Here is a 20,796-nt window from a genome sequence, read left to right on the forward strand (position 1 = left end):
TACTCAGCCATAAAAAAGAAACGAAATTGAGTTATTTGTAGTGAGGTGGATGGACCTAGAGTCTGTCATACAGAGTGAAGTAAGTCAGAAAGAGAAAAACAAATACCTTATGCTAACACATATATATGGAATCTAAAAAAAAAATGGTCATGAAGAACCTAGGGGCAAGATGGGAATAAAGACGCAGACGTACTAGAGAATGGACTTGAGGATATGGGGAGGGAGAAGGGTAAGCTGGGATGAAGTGAGCGAGTGGCATGGACATGGACATATACACACTACCAAATGTAAAATAGATAGCTAGTGGAGACACCTTGCCCCTTCAGCGAGTGGAGAACTCCTGGTTGTCCGGCCCTGCCCGCCCTCAGATGAGCTTCTTTTCAGAGACCAACTGGACCAGATGCCCAACACCACCATGTGCATCAAGTAGGCACTGCGACTCTATCCACCAGTGCCAGTCATCGGCAGAGATCTGAGCAAACTCATCACCTTCCTTGATGGACGCTCCTTACCTGCAGGTATGAGCTTCACCACACCCACTAACCTAAGCAACACCACATGGAAGATAAAAAATACACATGTGCTTTCCAGCTCCGGGATGCTCTGTCGGTTGTTTCCGCTTCAAGATAATTAATATTTATTCTGCAGTTTGGACGTTTTGTAAAATGCCTGACACCGAACTTGAACCAATGAAAGCTCAATAAGCAAATGCTAGCTCCTGAATGTGGTATTGTAATGGAGCCCTAAAATTCTAATACCTTGAGACGTGAAGGCTTAAGAGAAAAGCAGAAATAAGCAAGGGGAGATGTGGTTCTTTCCATATGGGGTCTAAGTAAATGAGGGAGCTCAGGGAGTCCATTGTCATGGGTCAGATGGTCCAGTCTCTGGGGAGCCCTCAGGTGATGGCAGAGAGCAGCTGATGCTCAGGTCTGAGAACCCTGCCATGGTTGGAAGCCACCCAATGGCTCACTGCCCAGTGGGTCTGAATCCTAGCCCTGCCACCTCCTAACTGTGGGATCACAGACACGTCCCTTAACCTCTTAAAGGCTCAGGTGCCTCATCTGCACATGGGGATATGAGAGCCTTCCTTGAGGGCTGCTGTGAGGATTAGATGAGTTAATGCATATTCCCCAAGGGCTCATGATGGCACCTGATAAATGTGAGTTTTCACGTGAGGTGATCCTAATAGTAAGCCTCCAATTCTTTTCCTTCTCAGTCCTGGGCCATGGTTACCTACTCCTAATCTGTGCTCATGTGCTTTTTCACCTCCAGCCCACCTGTCTTGCAAGAGCACCATTTCATTCAGAGTGATGGAGGGTAGATCTCATGGTGGCTCCCAGACCTTTTGTGCACATTGCCCCTGTTGCCATGGGTACCATCAGTCTTCCTTCTCTCCTCCCTGCCCCACAGGAATCCCGCTCTCCCTCTCCTTTTATGGGCTTCACCACAACCCGAAGGTGTGGTCGAACCCAGAGGTATGATGGCCATGGGAGGAGGGGATGGGATGCTCTCTCCAGACCAGCACCTCCCCTGCTCCCCCTCGGGGATTCTTGTCCCCTGGTGGATTGGTGCAAGGAGTTTGACCCCACCTGCCCTGGCCCCGGTGCTCTCTCTGCAGGTGTTTGACCCATCCCGGTTTGCACCAGGTTCTGATCGACACAGCCGTGCTTTCCTGCCCTTCTCAGGAGGATCCAGGTGAGGCCTTCTGTACCTGGGGCAGCCGGGTGTCACTGGGTGCTACTTGATGTGTGTGACTGTCTACATTCATATGTGGTGTATGCAGTTATGTCCCTGTATGTTGGCATGTTAAGAAGGAGGCGTGTGTCCCCATATACATGAAGGCCTTCAGGGCACACCACGGAGACTTTGACCTCCTGACTTCCTCAACGACCAGCCACATTGCCATGGCCATGGCCGCTCCAAAGTATTCCAGGGTTTTCCTTGCTTTAGGAGTATGACTTTTCAGCGTTAGAATTTTCCATGAAAGGTAAACTTCAGATGTTTGGTTTCTGCAATTTTCAGTCATCGTAGAGGGTGGTTTTCCCTCTTCACACATTCCTAGTCCAGCCCACTGCCTTTTCTACTTAATTCAACAACCAGCATCTAACTGTAGCAGTCGTGTTTAAATGGGTTTGGATTTCCAGCTGCCTTCCTTGTCCTGATGGTTCAAGCCATGTATGTGATCATTTACAGTTGCCGTGTGAAGAAAGTTACACAGCCTTGTGTGTGTTCTCTATTTCCATAGTCGACCCCAACAAAGTCGTGACTGTGTATTAATATAAACAAGACACCTTTTCTAGTTACCATAAGTCTTTATATATAATGGAGGTTATATACCATAGTCTGAGAGTCCAGAGTTTCTCATTGGCGAAAAGGAATATAATGAAGGACAACCAAGTGCTTTTGATAATAAAAAAAACTCACTGTTTTGTATCTGACACATGCATTTGAGAAGTTCCTGGCATGTAAACTATAAAGCACACCTGAAATAGATGCTAAGCTGGATGATACACTCCACAATGACGGCTATGAAAATCTTCAAAGGCTACATACAGATCCTTCCCTGAAAGAGTAACTTCCATAACTTTGGGACTACTTAGTAATACAAGATTTTTCTGAGTCTATACTTCCGTGAAGTTTTCAGTTGGTGAATCAACCTTCACAGAACAGGCTTCACGCAAACATTCTTCCAGAATTTGCTCTAGGACTTGTTTTCTGCCATGGACCTGTTCTTCCTGGCAGATACAGGCTGCACATCATGTGTCTGCCACTAGAGGATGGGGGGTACCTGGCAACTCAATTCCTAGGTCAGAATTAATATTTAATTTTACTCCAGTCCCTTTTTTTTTCAATTCAATTAACTTTGTTCAAATAGAAAGCTATTTATTAATCTTACCTCTGTGTGCCAAGTCCTGTATTACCAGATGGGAACACAGAGATGAAAGGAATTTTCCTTGTTCCAAGAGTTCACAGTTAAGAAACAACTACCACTATTTAAGACAGACATGTGACGTTTCCATAGTGTAGTGGTCAGTACGTTTACCTTACAAGACAGACATCATGCATTCATCCACTCTTTCATTCATTCACTGAGCAGATTGTGGGATGTTCCATGTTTCTGGCACTGTCCTGGTCACGGGGCGGTGATGTGTCCTTGAGTTAACACTAAAGCTGCTTGGGGATGGGGGAGAAAGAGGTGCAGGCGGCAGAGGTGGGAGGCCAGGCGGTCACTAGACTGAGTCTTGAGCAGGTGGCCGGCAGAGGTGGGGGGAGGGGACCTCAACAGGAGCTGAGTGAAGAAGAGGAGCCGGACAGGTGTGTGGTGAGTGAGGAGCAGCCCAGAGAGGGCTGTGACGCCAGCTGCGGCCCTGCGACGTGTCCTCCCTGTGATGGAGGGCACAGCAGGCCCCGAGCTGCCCGGGCTTCAGTAGAGAGAGGGGAGGCAAGGAGCTGAAAAGGCCAGTGAGGAGCCCACGGGATGGGAGGAGGGGCCTTGCTGGAGCAGAATGGGAAGGCTCCAGGGCCGGGTTGACTGAGGGGCTGAGGGGAGACAGGAGGCCGGAGCATTAACTGGGAGGCAAGTGGTCCAGCAGGTTGAGGGTCGCTAACCCGTGGTCCCTCCAGGAAGCCTCCCTGTTGCCAACCTCACTTCCTTACACAACTCTGTCCTGTCCTGTCTGGGGACTGGGGCCCCTGCTTGTCTGCCATGGGTGGTGAGGGCTCGAGAGTGTGCCCACACCCCCCTGCAGTGCCCTGGCGTGGCCTGAAACCAGAAACTGCCTGTGGACGAGTGAACAAAGTACTAATTCACATTTACTGATTCACGTGACTTGACCCTGCGGCTTAGAGCGCCGACCCTCCCCAACAGGACTTGCTACTGCTGAGAGCAGAAGTAGGAGTTAGGAGCTAGTCCTGGAGAGAGGTGGGCTTTGCAAAGGTCAAGGGGAGAGCGTGGACCGAGGCTTGGGCGGCATGTTCAGTGTGACCCGTAAGGAAGGGGTCGGGGCTGGGCCACGTGGAGGAGAGCCCTGAATGCCCTGTGCCCGGCAGGGGTTAGAAGCCTCTGCTCACTTCCTTCTCCCTCCCTGACCCAGGAACTGCATCGGGAAGCAGTTTGCCATGAATGAGATGAAGGTGGCCGTGGCCCTGACCTTGCTTCGCTTTGAGCTGACAATGGATCCCTCCAGGGTCCCTGTTCCCATTCCAAAAGTTGTGCTGAAGCCCAAGAATGGGATCCACTTGCAGCTCAGGAAGCTCCTATAATCCTTGTTGGGGACAAGGACGAGCTCTGAGGGCCCCTGCCTACCATCCTTTCTTGCTGTCACTCTCTCCTGTCCTTGCCTCTGTGCCCACTTCCTGCTTCTATCTGCCCACCTGCCAGCTTACCTCATCTCCTGCCTCCTGCCCATCAGACGTTCTGCCCTCCTCCTCTCACCTTTCTCCAGGCTCCCTATCTGCTTATCTCTCCATCTGTCTCTGACCCACCTGTGTCTCTGACTGTCCACCTAAACCCTGATCGCCTGCCCTCCTCCAGTCTGTCTACTCTCTCCCTGTCTTTCTCCCCTTCTGCCTGCCTGTCTGTCCCTGAATTCACTTCCTTTTGCTGATAAAACAATTGACCACAGGCTTAGGGACTTCAAACAACACAGAGTTATTCTCTGACAGCTCTGGAGTCAGAAGTTGGAAGTGGGTTTCCCTGGACACAGCCAAGATGTTGGCAGGGACCCCTGTGCAGGGATCTAGGAGAGGATCCCTCTCTTTGCCTTTTCCCACATCTAGAGCTGCAATCCTTGCATTCCTTGGCTCCTGGGCCCTCCTCCATATTCAAATCCATCAGCTTCTTCAAATGTTCCCCTGCTTCTGTCTTCACATCGCCTTCTCTTTCATAAGGCCCTTTGTGATTACACAGGCCCACTCAGATAAAACAGGCTTGCTCTGAGTTCCGGGGATTAGGACACCGACACCCTGGGCAGCCGTTACTGTAGCTGCTAAGTCCTGTGTGACTACCATCGCCTTGGGCCCCCGATCACTCCCGTGTCTTATGGGTCTGCCCATTTGTCACTCACCTGGCTTCCCCTCTTTCCCACTCCCTGGATAAATTCACAATGTCATATGGAGTGTGTGTGTCTTCCCTTGAAAGGAGCTGGATGGAATGGAAGAGAGAGAGAAGGGGAGGGAAGGCAGAGGAGACGAGGAGGAGACATGACCCCTGGTCTGTGGGCCCAGGACCCCAGCAGGACAAGCGTGTCCCAGCGCCCCTGCAGCCTCACACTCTGGGGTCCCTCACACCCCAGAACCCGCCTGTCACCTGAGGCTCCCACGGCAGCTGAGTCAGGAGAAAGGGCTCGTCTCCAAAGGCTCAGAGGGAAGAAGCTCACCCCGGGCACCTGTCGAGGAAGGAGCCTCCCTGCTGTTGTGTGGTAGCTTCCTCGCTACATCCTTAGAGGGGCCCAGCCAGAGCCCATCCTGCCCTGAGCAAAGAAGCCTCACAGACTTGGCCCGGCACAAGGGCCTCAGGAACCCAATCCTTCACCCCAAATGAGATTGGAGAAGAGCCCAGCCTGGCCATGTCACCAGCCCCCGACAGCCCTTCCTCACACTCAGGGCCTGCAGGCTCCTCAGAGGCCCGAGCGGGCGGCCGTGCAGGAGGGTCTGGGAGGACCAGCTGGGCACGGGGCTTGGCTGCTGGGAGAGGATGTCAGACCTGAAGCAGAGGACCAGCCCGTGCACCTCCCCCACAGGACAGCCCCTTGCAGTCCCCGGCATGTCTGCCCAGCCCCTGAGGAAGAACGGGCTTCTTCAACCCTGGCACTCCTGGAGACCTTGGGGGGACTGGTCCTCCTGACCCTGGGCCCTGACCAGTGCCAGGTCCCTTGCACTCCTCCGCCAGCCTCTCTGCACCCAGCCCTGCTCTCTTGCTGCTTCTGCACACAGGTCCTCCTCCCGTCCCACCCCTGCTATTCCTGACCCACGGCCCCGGATGCCAGAGGAGACCCCCCACAGCCCTGTGCTGTGCTGTGATGCCGCCATGTGCCTCCTGAAGGGGACATATCTCCCAGCCACTGCCTGTAGCTGGAACCTTCGGCCCAGTCCCCTTCCCGTTCCTAGGTCACAGGGCTAGTTTACTCTGCTCCAAGAAGGGGCCAGGTGGATATATATACACTCCCAAATGTAAAATAGATAGCTAGTGGGAAGCAGCCACATAGCACAGGGAGATCAGCTCGGTGCTTTGTGACCACCTAGAGGGGTGGGATAGGGAGGGTGGGAGGGAGACGCGAGAGGGAGGAGATATGGGGATATATGTATATGTATAGCTGATTCACTTTGTTATACAGCAGAAACTAACACGCCATTGTAAAACAATTATACCCCAATAAAGATGTTAAAAAAAAAAGTTGGGACCAGGAGGACACTCTGTGCTTGACCGGGGGTGGGGCAGGAGAGTTAGCTGGGAGCATCCTGGACAGAAAGCTTGGCAGGTCCCCTGGCGTCAGGTGGTGCAGAAGGGCTCGGGCTGGTCACTCTCAGAGCATGGGCTGATGGGCACTCACTCTCTTTACTGTTCCTTGTGCTGAACCGAGTTGCTGAACCAACAAAGGAAAGTCTATTCGCTCAGAGTCTCAGGGGCAGCAGAGGCAGAGACCTGAGAGGATCCTGAGAGGGGTTGAAGGGTTGGGCTGCGAGGACGTGTGTGTAGGTGGTTAGTCACCCCGACCTTTAGTTTGGACAGGAGCCCAGAATGTGGCCCCATAGGTTATGTGTGAAGCACCTGTCATGAGGTCAGGCAAAGGAAGAGGCTATTGGGACAGAAGTTAAACTTGGTGGGGGCGCAGGTCAGGAGGAAGCTCAAGGCTCCTAAGAGAGCTTGCTTCCAAGTAATTCTTCATGGAAATCTTTGGTGTTTTACTTTCTGAATTATGGGCACTGGATTTCATCTTGGGGAAGAGAATCATGAAACAGGGATGTAAGAGACAGAAAACGAAGGTTTCCCCATCCCTTGCTCTTTCACATATGACCTCCATGACTTTTTCAGTGCCCATCCCTCTAGAAGCACTCTCTACCTGGTGAACTCCTATTCACCCTTCAAAGCCCCATTCTTTTTTTTAGTTTTCTCCTTTCCTGATCGGTCTGGACACTGTTCATTCCTCCAGCACAAGCCTACAATTTTTCTTAACTAATATAGTTTTATACTTTTACCTATAGCCTGTGAGCTCAAGAAATATTTGCTGAGTGAATGAATGACTGAATGAGCATTCCTAGGATGTAAATAGGAAATGAATTATTATCCCACCTTTCAAAGGAGAAGCTGAGGCTCAGAGAGGACAAGTCTCCAGCTTCATATGTAGTGAAACTGCCCTAGGGCTGGACCTCCTGAATCCAAGGCCAGTGCTCTGTCCACTGGCACAGTCACCCAGGACACACTGCATAGTGGATAGGTACAAGCCTTGGGGAACATTTCCAAGGCAGCTGAGGCAGGCAGCTTTGAAGTCCAACAGAGAAGGATTTCAGTTTCAACTGGAACAAGCAGAGGCTGTTTTCCTCTGGCCACATCATTTTTCTTCTCTGAAGTCAGTTTTCCCCTCTGAAATGGGATGATAATAAAACCAACCAAATCTACTGAATGTTGGTAACCTAGACTGTGACTGTCTTGAAGTCAGCAAGGTTCATGTCTGCTTTGCTTGCGGCTGTGTCCCAGCACCTAGTAGACTGCCCGACACGTTGTAGGTGCTCATTTAAATATTTGGTAGGTAATATGGAGAAGGAAAGTGGGGTTGCGCTTGGTCATTGTCACTGTCAGCTGAGAAAGCTTTTCTCCCACTGTTTCCAGAAGTGCATCCTCCACAGTTAATCAACTCTGGAGGCCCAGGTCTAACCTCTGCCCTCATCCTCACCCTCCCCCAGGTGGGCGGGGCAAGCCTCCCTGACCAGGCTGGGTGCTCAGGGGAGGTCAGCCACCTTCAGGGACAGTCAGTAATCCAGAAGCCGCTGCACCATGAGTATCTCTGTGCTGAGCCCCACCAGAGCCCTGGGCGGTGTCTCTGGGCTCCTGCAGGTGGTCTCCCTGCTCGGCCTGGTTCTGCTTCTACTCAAGGCAGCACAGCTCTACCTGCGCAGACAGTGGCTGCTCAAAGCCCTCCAGCAGTTCCCGTCTCCTCCTTCCCATTGGCTCTATGGGCACATGCAGGAGGTAGGATGGAGTGGGACGGGGGAGTGGGAGGGCAGGGAGGGCCGGAGCTCTCAGATCATGGTCCTGGTCAGCAAGCCCATGGGACAAAGCCTTGCTGTGGGACGAGCACGTGGCCTCACCAAAGGACCCAGCTTACCTCTCAGGTCTTGGCTCCTCATCCCAGTCCAGGGAGCTCCCTCCCTCCCAGGACCCTGTGCTGGTGTCCTCGGGTCTGTCAGACACTCCTTCCTTAGTTGGATCTGCAGGCTGTCCTAGTAGCCCTGCACTTTGAGGACAGTGCCTGTTCCTTCCTGAGTCTGCCCCGTCTCCAGGCTGAGCAGCTTCAGCTCTTTACATAGAACAGGCTTCTAGATGCTTCCCTGCCCCATCCCTCAATCTCATCCTCTCTGCCTGGCCCTGAGCTTGCCTGGGAGCACAGACATCAGTCTGACGGATGCAGCCCTGTGGGCTCACTGTCCGTGGAGATGACAGACAGGAATCTAGGAAGGTGTCAGGTGACAGGAAAAGAGGCCCACCTGCTGGGTGGGGGGTTATGTCAGCTGTAGGGACAAAGTGGCTCGGTTTGTTAAGACTGAGGAATTTTCCAGCCTCCTGATTTCAGTGCTTAAACCCTGACAAGTTGCTGGCACACATGAGCGAGGTTCCCAGGATGGTGCCAGGTAAGGAGAACTGGCGTTTGAGTTGCACCATCCACAGGGTGACGTCGCCCGCCTGGTGTCCTCCCTCACTGGACTATGAGCTCTTGGGACCGAGCGTGAAACCCCCGCACCGCCAGCGCCCTGCACAGAGCCTGCGCGGAGGGATGTCAGCCCAATGTGTGGAGGGACAGGAAGGAGGGACGGAGCAGCTCGCAGGCTGGGAAGGGGCAGCACCGGCCCACCCAGCCCTGGCAGCGCTAGCCTGGGCGGCGGGGGGCTCAGAGCAAAGTCAGGGGCCACGTGGAGAGGGGCTCATCAAGGGTTTGTGGACTGAACAAACGTTGGGAGAAAATCAGGGGTTGCGGAGAGCTGAGGCCTCCCTTTCTCTGCAGCGTGATTAGAGTAGAGTGGAGCCAAAGACGGGAACCGGAAACAGCCCGAGCCCCACGTGGGCTGGCCCAGTACCTCTCTCCCCTCTCCTTCCTAACCTCCTGCACCCCAGGTTACTCAGCGTCCTCCCCGCCTGCCTGGGCATTCTGGCCTCTGGGACTCTGCTCCCATGTGCCCTCTACCTGGAATGATCTTGGCCCTCATATGCCTGTCTACCAAGGCCCAACCCCAAGCCACCTCCTCCAAGATGTCTTTCTGGGTCTCCCAGGAGCGGAGGGGACAACACTTTTTCCCTCGGCTGTCCTTCTCATAAGGCAGTGCTAACCGGATTCAGCTAGTTTTGTCTGCAGTGTCATAGTTGTGAGCTCCTTCTGGGAGAGCCCGTCTCTGGTTCATCTTTGTAACCCGAGAGCATCTTGGTAAATGGTGACTCGATGACTGAGCACGTGCATGACGAAGAGCTTTCTAACGTCCAGGTCTGAGTTAGGGCCCCTGCCCCAAGGCTTCCCCAGAGGCTTGGTCTTCCCTCCATCACACATTCATGAGGCCCTACGGTTGTCATGTCCTCAATCTCGCTGTCTCCTCCTGGAGGCTCCAAACAGACAAGCATCTACAGCCGCATCCTAATTCAGTGCCTTAAACCAGTGCCTGGCACATAGTAAGTGCTCAGTAAATACGTGCTCAGTGAAGGATCCCGTCCTCCAGTAGGCAAGTTGCCTCAGAGCTGGTGAGTCCTGATGGTAGAAGGATGCAGGCAGAGATTAGATACTAAAGTGGCGGAGGGATGCTTTGAGTTACACAGAAGCCATTGAATTAGAGACGAGGTGACTGCATGGAACATGCCTAGGACCAAATGTTGACGAGAAATCCAGAGGTGACAAAACGAAGCTGGATCTCCAAGGTTAAGGAGAGGCAGTTGCTCTGTGGCAAAGAGGAGGGGCACACCAGGTAGAGGAAAGAACCTGGGCAGAGGCCTAGAAGTGTGAGCAGGTGGGGCCCGTGCAAGGACCACTGGCAGCAGCATCTTTGGAGGCAGAGCAATGGGTCCTGTGGACTCACCAGCCTGGCAACAGGCAAGAATAGAGAAGGTAAAGCCAGAAAGCAAGGGCCTTTGTGGTCCACGCTGAGGAGTTTCAAGAGATTCCTCTAGGCGGTGGGAAGTGCATAAAAGTTTCTGGTTATCGGTAAGTGAAAGTAAGATTTAAAAATCCACATATAAGAACCTTAGTTCAATACTATTTTCATATGTATACATCCAGAATCTATCCTATCACTGTGTATACACTCAATATGTAAAATACTATATACATATACAATTTAGTACTAGTTTTTTTCACTTAGCCATATACATCCTAACACTCTTTCATATTAACAAACATTTACATGTATGCTGGGAAAATATTGATGATAAATAGCAGTCAGTAAGCAAAAGGAAATTAATATATAAATTTATTTTTTTTAATATAATCTATTTTATTCTCTAAATAAACAAAATTATATGACAAAACTGCTTACCAAGTGATATGAATTAGCATAAATTGCTCATGTAAAGGTTGCAAGAATAACTTCCAAAAGTTTTGTACACCAGGGAGTCAATCCCTGATGGAAGTTTCTGTAGGCAGTTTGTAGTGGTGGCCCATAAATCTACCCGACAAGGGGACAGAATGTGGTCTTAGGACAAAGCTGGACATCCAGCAAGGTCTGGATCAGAGCCCAGGTCATAAGAAATAGTTCCAAATTCCTAGTTCTGCTGATCGATCAAGAACGATCTTCCTGTACCCATCCTGCCCTTCACCCCCACTCCGGCACTGGAATGCAGACAAGGGTTTTATTGATTTATCTTTCCCTTGGTGACAGTTCCAAGAGGAGACCGAGCTGCGACCCCTACTGAAAAGGGTAGAGAAATACCCAAGTGCCTGTGCTCGCTGGCTGTGGGGGACGAAAGCCCTAGTGTTGGTCTATGACCCTGACTACATGAAGGTGGTCCTGGGGAGATCAGGTGAGAGGGAAACCCACATCCCAGCGGGAGAAAATCTTCCCTCTTGGGTACATGCCCCTGGATCTGTGAAATTCCAGAAGAAACTGGCACTTCAGCCATCAACACCTGACTCTCCACCAGCCATCCTTGCAGCCCACAAGCCAGACTAAGGCCAACATTATTCACTTATAGTGAATGCTTAAACACCTGGGTGGGGCTGACTTCTCTTTTCTGTCTTACTTTCTTTCTTGTTTTAACCCAATTGAGATGATCCCAGGTCTGGAAGACAATTCCCTGTCCACACTGATTTAGGTTTGGCACCTCTCACTGTTGCCTGTCCTGGGTCATGAAATGGCCAAACCACCACAAACTGTAGGAAAACCACAGGCTTCTGTCTTACTCTGTGGCACTGAGCAGAGCCCATCTTTCTTGCCGATTCACCATGTTAGTCCCGTGGGTGTTCTGCCGCTGGGACACTGAGTCTGCCTTCCTGGGCCCACAGTGACCATCAGGACAGAGAGAGTCAGGGATGGGAAGCGAGAGGGAGGTGGCTTGAGACAGACTGCCAGCTGGCAAGCATCAGGAATGGAAGGTACCACAGCTGCTCTGGGGGCTGCCTGTCTTGTTTGGTGCCCTCCACTTTCCTTCCTTACCTTTCAGACCCAAAGTCTCATGATTCCTACAGATTGCTGATCCCCTGGATTGGTAAGTACATTTAAATACAACTGCAGTCCACCCACCAGTTAGGTTTACCAAGAGCTACCTCTTTGGTTAACGGAGAACAACAGGTGCCAGGCATACTGACCCCACCCTCATCTCTCAGTCAAGCCTCATTTCTCTCCTTCCAGTAAAACTCTCACCCTTTGTAATGGTGCTGACAGCCCTCCTGAAGCTCAGCCTCATCTTCATCACTTCTCAGTCCTCTGCGATATTCTCAGCCTGACTATTAATTCTTCTATCACCTGCACTCCTACTCTTTTTCAGCCTCTGTCTCACAGCTGTCATAATCACATCCTATGGACCAGCCATTTTGGAAATTCACATTCCTGAACTGTACTGGCCTTTCCTACCTTTGCCCATGATGTGCCTTCTCCTGACACCCTTGGTTCCTCCCAAGTTGTCCCTAGTCGTCCCTCTGATCCAGTCTCTCTGACCCACACACACACCCATCTGTGGCCCAGGGAATGGTTTGCTTTTGTTGGAGCGGCAGACGTGGTTCCAGCACCGGCGGATGCTGACCCCAGCCTTCCACTATGACATCCTGAAGCCCTACATAGGTCTCATGGCCGACTCTGTCCGAGTGATGCTGGTGAGTCCATCCCTTGTCACCTGGACCCACTCACATCCAGCACAGCTGACAAAGTCCACTCTCAGACCCTTGTGTCCCTCAGACATCCATCAGACACAGCCTCCAGAATGATGCATTCAGAACGTACTCTGAGACAGAGCTCACCAAAACTGGATGGGACAGAGGGGTACCCAGGCAGTAGCTTGGATCCACAATTTGCTCCGAGGCAAGGGAAAGCAGGGCCATAGTGTATTCAGGGTCCACTCTCCTCTCATCTCCACATCTTCAACACAGAGGATTAGAGCAAGGGTCATTCCCTTGGACAGCGGTGCAAGCCGCCCCCGGATGCCCTGGGCAATGGCAGCTTCAGTGGCAGAGTGGACATCCCAGGGTGTCACTCAACTAGTCTCTGGCCTGGGGCCCAGGGCCTCTGCATGGAATTGAGCCACTCATGGGAGGAAATGAGGCCAAGTCTACACTCACAGAGCCAGGTCTTGACAAACCTCACCTCTGATCCAGACTGAGCACCAGCTGGTCTCAGTTAACAATGGATGAATGAAAGGAATCGCCCCTTCATAGGAGCCTAAATAGAGTCCCTTAACCTTTTCCTTGCCTTGAAATATTTGCTTACTAGTGTTGGCCTGTCCAGCTCCGATCTCAGGACACAAAAGATTTCCCCTTTGTCTCTTGAGAAACAATGTTTTCTGGTCTGCCACAAGGTGATTATCATCATAAATTGTTCCTAGAATTCAGAATGAATTCAGAATATTATGAGAGAGTATAATTAATTATATAATAAAAGATTCCGAGAAAATAGACATCACATTACACACATGTGTTACAGCTTCAAACTGCTAAAACACATCTGCTTAGAAAGTGAGGAAATCTCATCCGAAGATTTAGAGAGACGGAGAGAGCCTGGCCTTGTCAGCACAGGCCTTCTGGGGGAGCAGAGCAGGGTCAATGTCCCCCACCCACCACAGGACAAGTGGGAGGAGCTCGTCAGCCTGGACTCACATCTGGAGGTCCTTGGACACATCTCCTTGATGACCCTGGAAACCATCATGAAGTGCGCTTTCAGCCACCAGGGAAGCATCCAGACAGACAGGTCAGTGACAACCTTTCAGTGGCAGGATCCTTGTTCTCACCAGCTGGGGAGGACTTACCTGAGAGGAAGTTAGGGCAGCGCGGATGCTTATCAGCACAGAAAGCAACATTCTGCACAGAGCCATGGGCCAGAGCCAAATCCCACCCAGACCAACCTTGACTCAGTCACAGGCCCTGATTCCTGCACAGGGAGAAGCCTGGCTGCTCAGGCCACTTGGAAAGGACAGAGGGTCTCCCAGGCTGTAAGGCAGAAATGACAAAGCCTCAGTGCTGCCTGTCCCCACTGACTGAGGAATCCCCACCCGGAGCCCCACTCCGTCTGCAGGTCAGAGGCTCCCTCCACTCCAGTCTCCTGCATCCTCTCCCTTCAGGAACATCCAGTCCTACATCCAGGCCATCAGGGACCTCGGCAATCTGACTTTTCTCCGAATAAGAAATGCTTTCCACCAGAACGACTTCATCTACAGGCTGACCCCTGAAGGCCGCTGGAGCCACCGGGCCTGCCAGCTGGCCCATCAACACACAGGTTCTGCTCCTCCTTCTGGGCGGCTCCCCCACCCACCCCCATCATACACATGTAAAAGGGCCTGGCCTTGACCCCTCAGGCAGAGCCCAGACTCCTGCTTCCTCTTCAGGGGCTGGCACACACCCACACTGGGTACTTCCTGGTGCAGGGATTGGGAACCGAGATGTCAGGGTGTCAGGTGAGGTGCAGGGAGATACATGTGTCACCACATTGGTGATGGTGGAATGAGACCCCCTCCCAGCAGCATTCAGGCAGAGCCTCCATGGGCTGTGTTATTGAGGGGATTCCGACCTGGATCAGACGATGCTGGAGCTCTCTGTCCTGACATGTGCACCCATTCCCACCCTCGTCCTCATCCACCTGGTACCCAGAATGGGCCTGAGGGGAAGATGGGGCTATGGTGGGCGCTGCATCTGAACTCCCAGGAGCCCTCAGCTCTGCCTGGGAACCACTGTTCTGGGACAGATGCAGTGATCAAGCTGAGGAAAGCTCACCTGCAGAAGGAGGGAGAGCTGGAGAAGGTGAGGAGCAAGAGGCACTTGGATTTCCTAGACATCCTCCTCTTTGCCAGAGTGAGTGTGGGCAGGAGAGGCCTGAGGCTTTGCCCAGAAGCACAGAGGAAGGGCAAACCCTGCACTCTCCCTGCCTCCGCAGATGGAGAATGGGAGCAGCTTGTCTGACGTGGATCTCCGTGCCGAAGTGGATACGTTCATGTTCGAGGGTCACGACACCACAGCCAGTGGCATCTCCTGGATCCTCTATGCTCTGGCCTCCCACCCTGAGCATCAGCAGAGGTGCCGGGAAGAGATCCAGAGCCTCCTGGGGGATGGCGCCTCCATCACCTGGTGAGTGCCCAACAGGTGGGAGAACCTTGTCCCTCTGCGAGTGGAGGACTCCTGGTTGCCCGCCCTTAGATGGGCTTCCTTTCAGGGACCACCTGGACAAGATGCCCTACACCACCATGTGCATCAAGGAGGCACTGCGACTCTATCCACCAGTGCCAGTCATTAGCAGAGATATGAGCAAGCCCATCACCTTTCCTGATGGACGCTCCTTACCTGCAGGTATGAACTTCACCACACCCACTAACCTAAGCAACACCACATGGAAGATAAAAAATACACATGTGCTTTCCAGCTCCGGGATGCTCTGTCGGTTGTTTCTGCTTCAAGATAATTAATATTTACTCTGCAGTTTGGACGTTTTGTAAAACGCCTGACAAAGAACTTGAACCAACGAAAGCTCAATAAGCAAATGCTAGCCCTTGAATGTGGTCTTGTAATGGAGCCCTAAAATTCTAATTCCTTGAGATGTGAAGGCTTAAGAGAAAAGCAGAAAGAAGTAGGGGGAGATGTGGTTCTTTCATATGGGGTCTAGGTAAATGAGAGAGCTCAGAGAATCCACTGTCATGGGTCAGATGGTCCAGTCTCTGGGGAGCCCTCAGGTGGACGGCAGAGAGCAGCTGATGCTCAGGTCTGAGAGCCCTGCCATGATTGGAAGCTACCCAATGGTTCACTGCCCAGTGGATCTGAATCCTAGCCCTGCCACATCCTCTCTGTGGGATCACAGGCACGTCCCTTAACCTCTTGAAGGCTCAGGTGCCTCATCTGCACATGGGGATAGGAGTGCCTTCCTTGAGGGCTGCTGCGAGGACTAGATGAGTTAATGCACATTTTCCAAGGGCTCATGATGACATCTGATAAATGTGAGTTTTCACGTGAGGTGATCCTAATAGTAAGCCTCCAATTCTTTTCCTTCTCAGTCCTGGGCCATGGTTACCTACTCCTAATCTGTGCTCATGTGCTTTGTCACCTCCAGCCCACCTGTCTTGCAAGAGCACCATTTCATTCAGAGTGATGGAGGGTGGCTCTCATAGTGGCTCCCAGACCTTTTGTGCACATTGCCCCTGTTGCCACGGGTACCATCAGTCTTCCTTCTCTCCTCCCTGCCCCACAGGAATCCCGCTCTCCCTCTCCTTTTATGGGCTTCACCACAACCCGAAGGTGTGGCCGAACCCAGAGGTATGATGGCCATGGGAGGAGGGGATGGGATGCTCTCTCCAGACCAGCGCCTCCCCTGCTCTCCCTCGGGGATTCTTGTCCCCTGGTGGATTGGCGCAAGGAGTTTGACCCCACCTGCCCTGGCCCCGGTGCTCTCTCTGCAGGTGTTTGACCCATCCCGGTTTGCACCAGGTTCTGCTCGACACAGCCATGCTTTCCTGCCCTTCTCAGGAGGATCCAGGTGAGGCCTTCTGTACCTGGGGCAGCCGGGTGTCACTGGGTGCTACCTGATGTGTGTGACTGTCTACATTCATGGGTGGTGTATGCAGTTATGTCCCTGTATGTTGGCATGTTGAGAAGGAGGCATGTATTCCCATGTACAAAAAGGCCTTCAGGGCACGCCACGGAGACCTTGACCTCCTGACTTCCTCAACGACCAGCCACATTTCCATGGCCGTGGCCGCTCCAAAGTATTCCAGGGTTTTCCTCATTTTAGGTGTATGACTTTTCAGCATTAGAATTTTCCATGAAACTTAAACTTCAGATGTTTGCTTTTCCCAATTATCAGTCATCTTAGAAGCTGGTTTTCTCTCTTGGCACATTTCTAGTCCAGCCCACTGTCTTTTTTACTTAATTCACCAATCCACCTCTCACTGTATCAGCAATCGTGTTTTCATGGGTTTGGATTTCCAGCTGCCTTCCTTGTCCTGAGGCTTCAAGCTATGTATATGATCAGTTACAGTTGCCATTTGAAGAAAGTTACACAGCCTTGTGTGTCTTCTCTATTTCTGTAGTTGAACCCAACAAAGTTGTGACTGCGTATTAACACCTTTTCTAGTTGCCAAATGTCTTTATATATAGCGGGGCTTATATACCACAGTTCCAGAGTCCAGAGTCTAACATTGGAGAAAAGGATTAAAATGGAGGGCTATCAAGTGCTTTTGATTAAAAAAACTCACTAGTTTGTATTTGACACATGTATTTGAAAAGTTCCTGGCATGTAAAATATAAAGCACACTTGAAATAGCTGTTAAGCTGGATGATACACTCCAAAATGACTGCTGTGAAAATCTTCAACGGCTACATATCCCCGCTGAAATAGTAACTTCCATAACTTTGGAACTACTTAGTAATCCAAGTTTTTTCTGAGTCTATAATTCTGTGAAATTTTCAGTCGGTGAATCAACCTTCACAGAACAGGCTTGACGCAACACATACCCAGAATTTGCTCTAGCATTTCGTCTGTGCCAGGGTGTGTTCTTCCTTGTAGACATTGGCTGCAGGTCATGCGGCTGCCACTAGAGGACAGGGGGTACCTGGCAACTCAATTCCTAGGTCAGAATTAATATTTAATTTTACTCCAGTCCCTTTTTTTCAATTCAATTAACTTTGTTCAAATAGAAAGCTATTTATTAAGCCTGCCTCTGTGTGCCAAGTCATGTATTACAGGATGGGAACACAGAGATGAAAGGAATTTTCCTTGCTCCAAGAGTTCACAGTCAAGGAACAACTACCGCTATTCAAGGCAGACATGCGACGTTTCCATAGTGTAGTGGTCAGTACGTTTGCCTTACAAGACAGACATCATGCATTCATCCACTCTTTCACTCATTCATTCATTCACTGGGCAGATTGTGGAATGTTCCATGTTTCTGGCACTGTCCTGGTCACGGGGCAGTGATGTTTCCTTGAGTTAACACTAAAGCTGCTTGGGGATGGGGGAGAAAGAGGTGCAGGCAGCAGAGGCGGGAGGCCAGGCGGTCACTAAACTGAGTCTTGAGCAGGTGGCCGGCAGAGGCGGGGGGAGGGGACCTCAACAGGAGCTGAGTGAGGAAGAGGAGCCGGACAGGTGTGAGGTGAGTGAGGAGCAGCCCAGAGAGGGCTGTGACGCCAGCTGCGGCCCTGCGACGTGTCCTCCCTGTGATGGAGGGCACAGCAGGTCCTGAGCTGCCGTGGCTTCAGTAGAGAGAGGGGAGGCAAGGAGACTGAAAAGGCCAGTGAGGAGCCCACGGGATGGGAGGAGGGGCCTTGCTGGAGCAGAATGGGAAGGCTCCAGGGCCGGGTTGACTGAGGGGCTGAGGGGAGACAGGAGGCCGGAGCATTAACTGGGAGGCAAGTGGTCCAGCAGGTCGAGGGTCGCTAACCCGTGGTCCCTCCAGGAAGCCTCCCTGTTGCTAACCTCACTTCCTTACACAACTCTGTCCTGTCCTGTCTGGGGACTGGGGCCCCTGCTTGTCTGCCATGGGTGGTGAGGGCTCGAGAGTGTGCCCACACCCCCCTGCAGTGCCCTGGCGTGGCCTGAAACCAGAAACTGCCTGTGGACGAGTGAACAAAGTACTAATTCACATTTACTGATTCACGTGACTTGACCCTGCGGCTTAGAGCGCCGACCCTCCCCAACAGGACTTGCTACTGCTGAGAGCAGAAGTAGGAGTTAGGAGCTAGTCCTGGAGAGAGGTGGGCTTTGCAAAGGTCAAGGGCAGAGCGTGGACCGAGGCTTGGGCGGCATGTTCAGTGTGACCCGTAAGGAAGGGACCGGGGCTGGGCCACGTGGAGGAGAGCCCTGAATGCCCTGTGCCCGGCAGGGGTTAGAAGCCTCTGCTCACTTCCTTTTCCCTCCCTGACCCAGGAACTGCATCGGGAAGCAGTTTGCCATGAATGAGATGAAGGTGGCCGTGGCCCTGACCTTGCTTCGCTTTGAGCTGGCACCGGATCCCTCCAGGGTCCCTGTTCCCATTCCAAGAGTTGTGCTGAAGTCCAAGAACGGGATCCACTTGCAGCTCAGGAAGCTCCTGTAATCCTTGTTGGGGACAAGGATGAGCTCTGAGGGCCCCTGCCTGCCATCCTGTCTCGCTGTCACTCTCTCCTGTCCTTGCCTCTGTGCCCACTTCCTGCTTCTATCTGCCCAACTGCCGGCCTACCTCATCTCCTGCCTCCTGCCCATCAGACGTTCTGCCCTCCTCCTCTCACCTTTCTCCAGGCTCCCTATCTGCTTATCTCTCCATCTGTCTCTGATCTACCCGTGTCTCTGACTGTCCACCTAAATCCTGAACACCTGCCCTCCTTCAGTCTGTCTACTCTCTCCCTGTCTTTCTCTTCTTCTGTCTGCCTGTCTGTCCCTGAATTCACTTCCTTTTGCTGATAAAATAATTGGCCACAGCCTTTTGGACTTAGAACAACACAGAGTTATTTTCTGACAGCTCTGAAGTCAGAAGTTGGAAATGGGTTTCCCTGGACACAGCCAAGATGTTGGCAGGACCCCCTGTGCAGGGATCTAGGAGAGGATCCCTCTCTTTGCCTTTTCCCACGTATAGAGCTGCAATCCTTGCATTCCTTGGCTCCTGGGCCCTCCTCCATATTCAAATCCATCAGCTTCTTCAAATGCTCCCCTGCTTCTGTCTTCACATCGCCTTCTCTTTCATAAGGCCCTTTGTGATTACACGGGCCCACTCAGATAAAACAGGCTTGCTCTGAGTTCCGGGGATTAGGAGGAGAACACCTTGGGCAGCCGTTACTGTAGCTGCTAAGTCCTGTGTGCCTACCATCACCTTGGGCCCCCGATCACTCCCGTGTGTTACAGGTCTACCCGTTTGTCACTCACCTGGCTTCCCCTCTTTCCCACTCCCTGAATAAATTCACAATGTCATATGGAGTGTGTGTGTCTTCCCTTGAAAGGAGCTGGATGGAATGGAAGAGAGAGAGAAGGGGAGGGAAGGCAGAGGAGACGAGGAGGAGACATGACCCCTGGTCTGTGGGCCCAGGACCCCAGCAGGACAAGCATGTCCCAGCGCCCCTGCAGCCTCACACTCTGGGGTCCCTCACGCCCCAGAACCTGCCTGTCACCTGAGGCTCCCATCACAGCTGAGTCAGGAGAAAGGGCTCGTCTCCAAAGGCTCAGAGGGAAGAAGCTCACCCCGGGCACCTGTCGGGGAAGGAGCCTCCCAGCTATTTTGTCGTAGCTTCCTCAACTACATCTTTAGAGGGTCCCAGCAGAGACAGGCTGGGCCTGGGACCCTTTGCTGCAGCACTGCAATGCTTGCCCCTGGTCACACCTCTCTTCGAGCAACAAAATACAAAGAAAGGGTATGGGGCTAAAAATAACTATGTCCATGCGCAGTTGGGGCAAATTCTGAACAAAACATACAAAGAGACCAAAAAACCCAACTGTCACTTTTTTTTTCTTTTTTCATCTTTATTGGAGTATAATTGCTTTACAGCGTTGTGTTAGTTTCTGCTGTACAACAAAGTGAATCAGTTATATGTATACGCATATCCCTATATCCCCTCCCTCTTGAGCCTCCCTCCCACTGTCCCTATCCCACTGAGGGTAGCTGTACACAAAGACTCTTAAAAAGAGAGGGCAAAATCCCTTGCTGAAGCAGTTTTGATAGTTTCTAATATTTGTGGGTTTTTTAATAGATGTTTATTGGAGTATAATTGCTTCGCAGTACTGTGTTAGTTTCTGTTGCACAACAAAGCGAATCAGCCATATGCATACACATGTCCCCATATCCCCTCCCTCTTGAGCCTCCCTCCCATCCTCCCTATCCCACCCCTCTAGGTCATCGCAAAGCACCGAGCTGATCTCCCTGTGCTATGCTGCTGCTTCCCACCAGCCAAGTATTTTACATTTGTAGTGTATATATGTTGATGCTACTCTCACTTCGCCCCAGCTTCACCC

The 20,796-nt window shown here is 51.9% G+C and overlaps 2 protein-coding genes across 3 annotated transcripts; both read left to right on the forward strand.

Annotated features, from left to right (window-relative positions):
* The first annotated feature begins 458 nt into the window (after window positions 1-458).
* LOC132365338 (cytochrome P450 4A12A-like) lies at window positions 459-5,117 on the forward strand. The gene is made up of 3 exons (XM_059922052.1): window positions 459-518; window positions 1,619-1,695; window positions 4,095-5,117. The coding sequence occupies exons 1-3, from the start codon at window positions 498-500 to the stop codon at window positions 4,261-4,263; spliced, it is 267 nt and encodes an 88-aa protein (XP_059778035.1). The 5' UTR covers window positions 459-497; the 3' UTR covers window positions 4,264-5,117.
* Window positions 5,118-7,953: 2,836 nt separating this feature from the next.
* On the forward strand, window positions 7,954-19,761 carry LOC132365305 (taurochenodeoxycholic 6 alpha-hydroxylase-like). 2 transcript variants are annotated; one of them, XM_059922010.1, is made up of 12 exons: window positions 7,954-8,188; window positions 11,074-11,215; window positions 11,855-11,899; window positions 12,376-12,503; window positions 13,466-13,590; window positions 13,961-14,115; window positions 14,581-14,687; window positions 14,770-14,960; window positions 15,046-15,179; window positions 16,072-16,136; window positions 16,280-16,356; window positions 18,745-19,761. In XM_059922010.1, the coding sequence occupies exons 1-12, from the start codon at window positions 7,994-7,996 to the stop codon at window positions 18,911-18,913; spliced, it is 1,533 nt and encodes a 510-aa protein (XP_059777993.1). In that variant the 5' UTR covers window positions 7,954-7,993; the 3' UTR covers window positions 18,914-19,761. The 2 variants fall into 2 exon arrangements, with proteins under 2 accessions (XP_059777993.1, XP_059778003.1); XM_059922020.1 differs by having other exon boundaries at window positions 14,581-14,636.
* Window positions 19,762-20,796: the final 1,035 nt, after the last annotated feature.

The sequence above is a fragment of the Balaenoptera ricei genome, chromosome 1, assembly GCF_028023285.1.
Source record: "Balaenoptera ricei isolate mBalRic1 chromosome 1, mBalRic1.hap2, whole genome shotgun sequence".
Taxonomy (NCBI): Eukaryota; Metazoa; Chordata; class Mammalia; order Artiodactyla; family Balaenopteridae; genus Balaenoptera; species Balaenoptera ricei.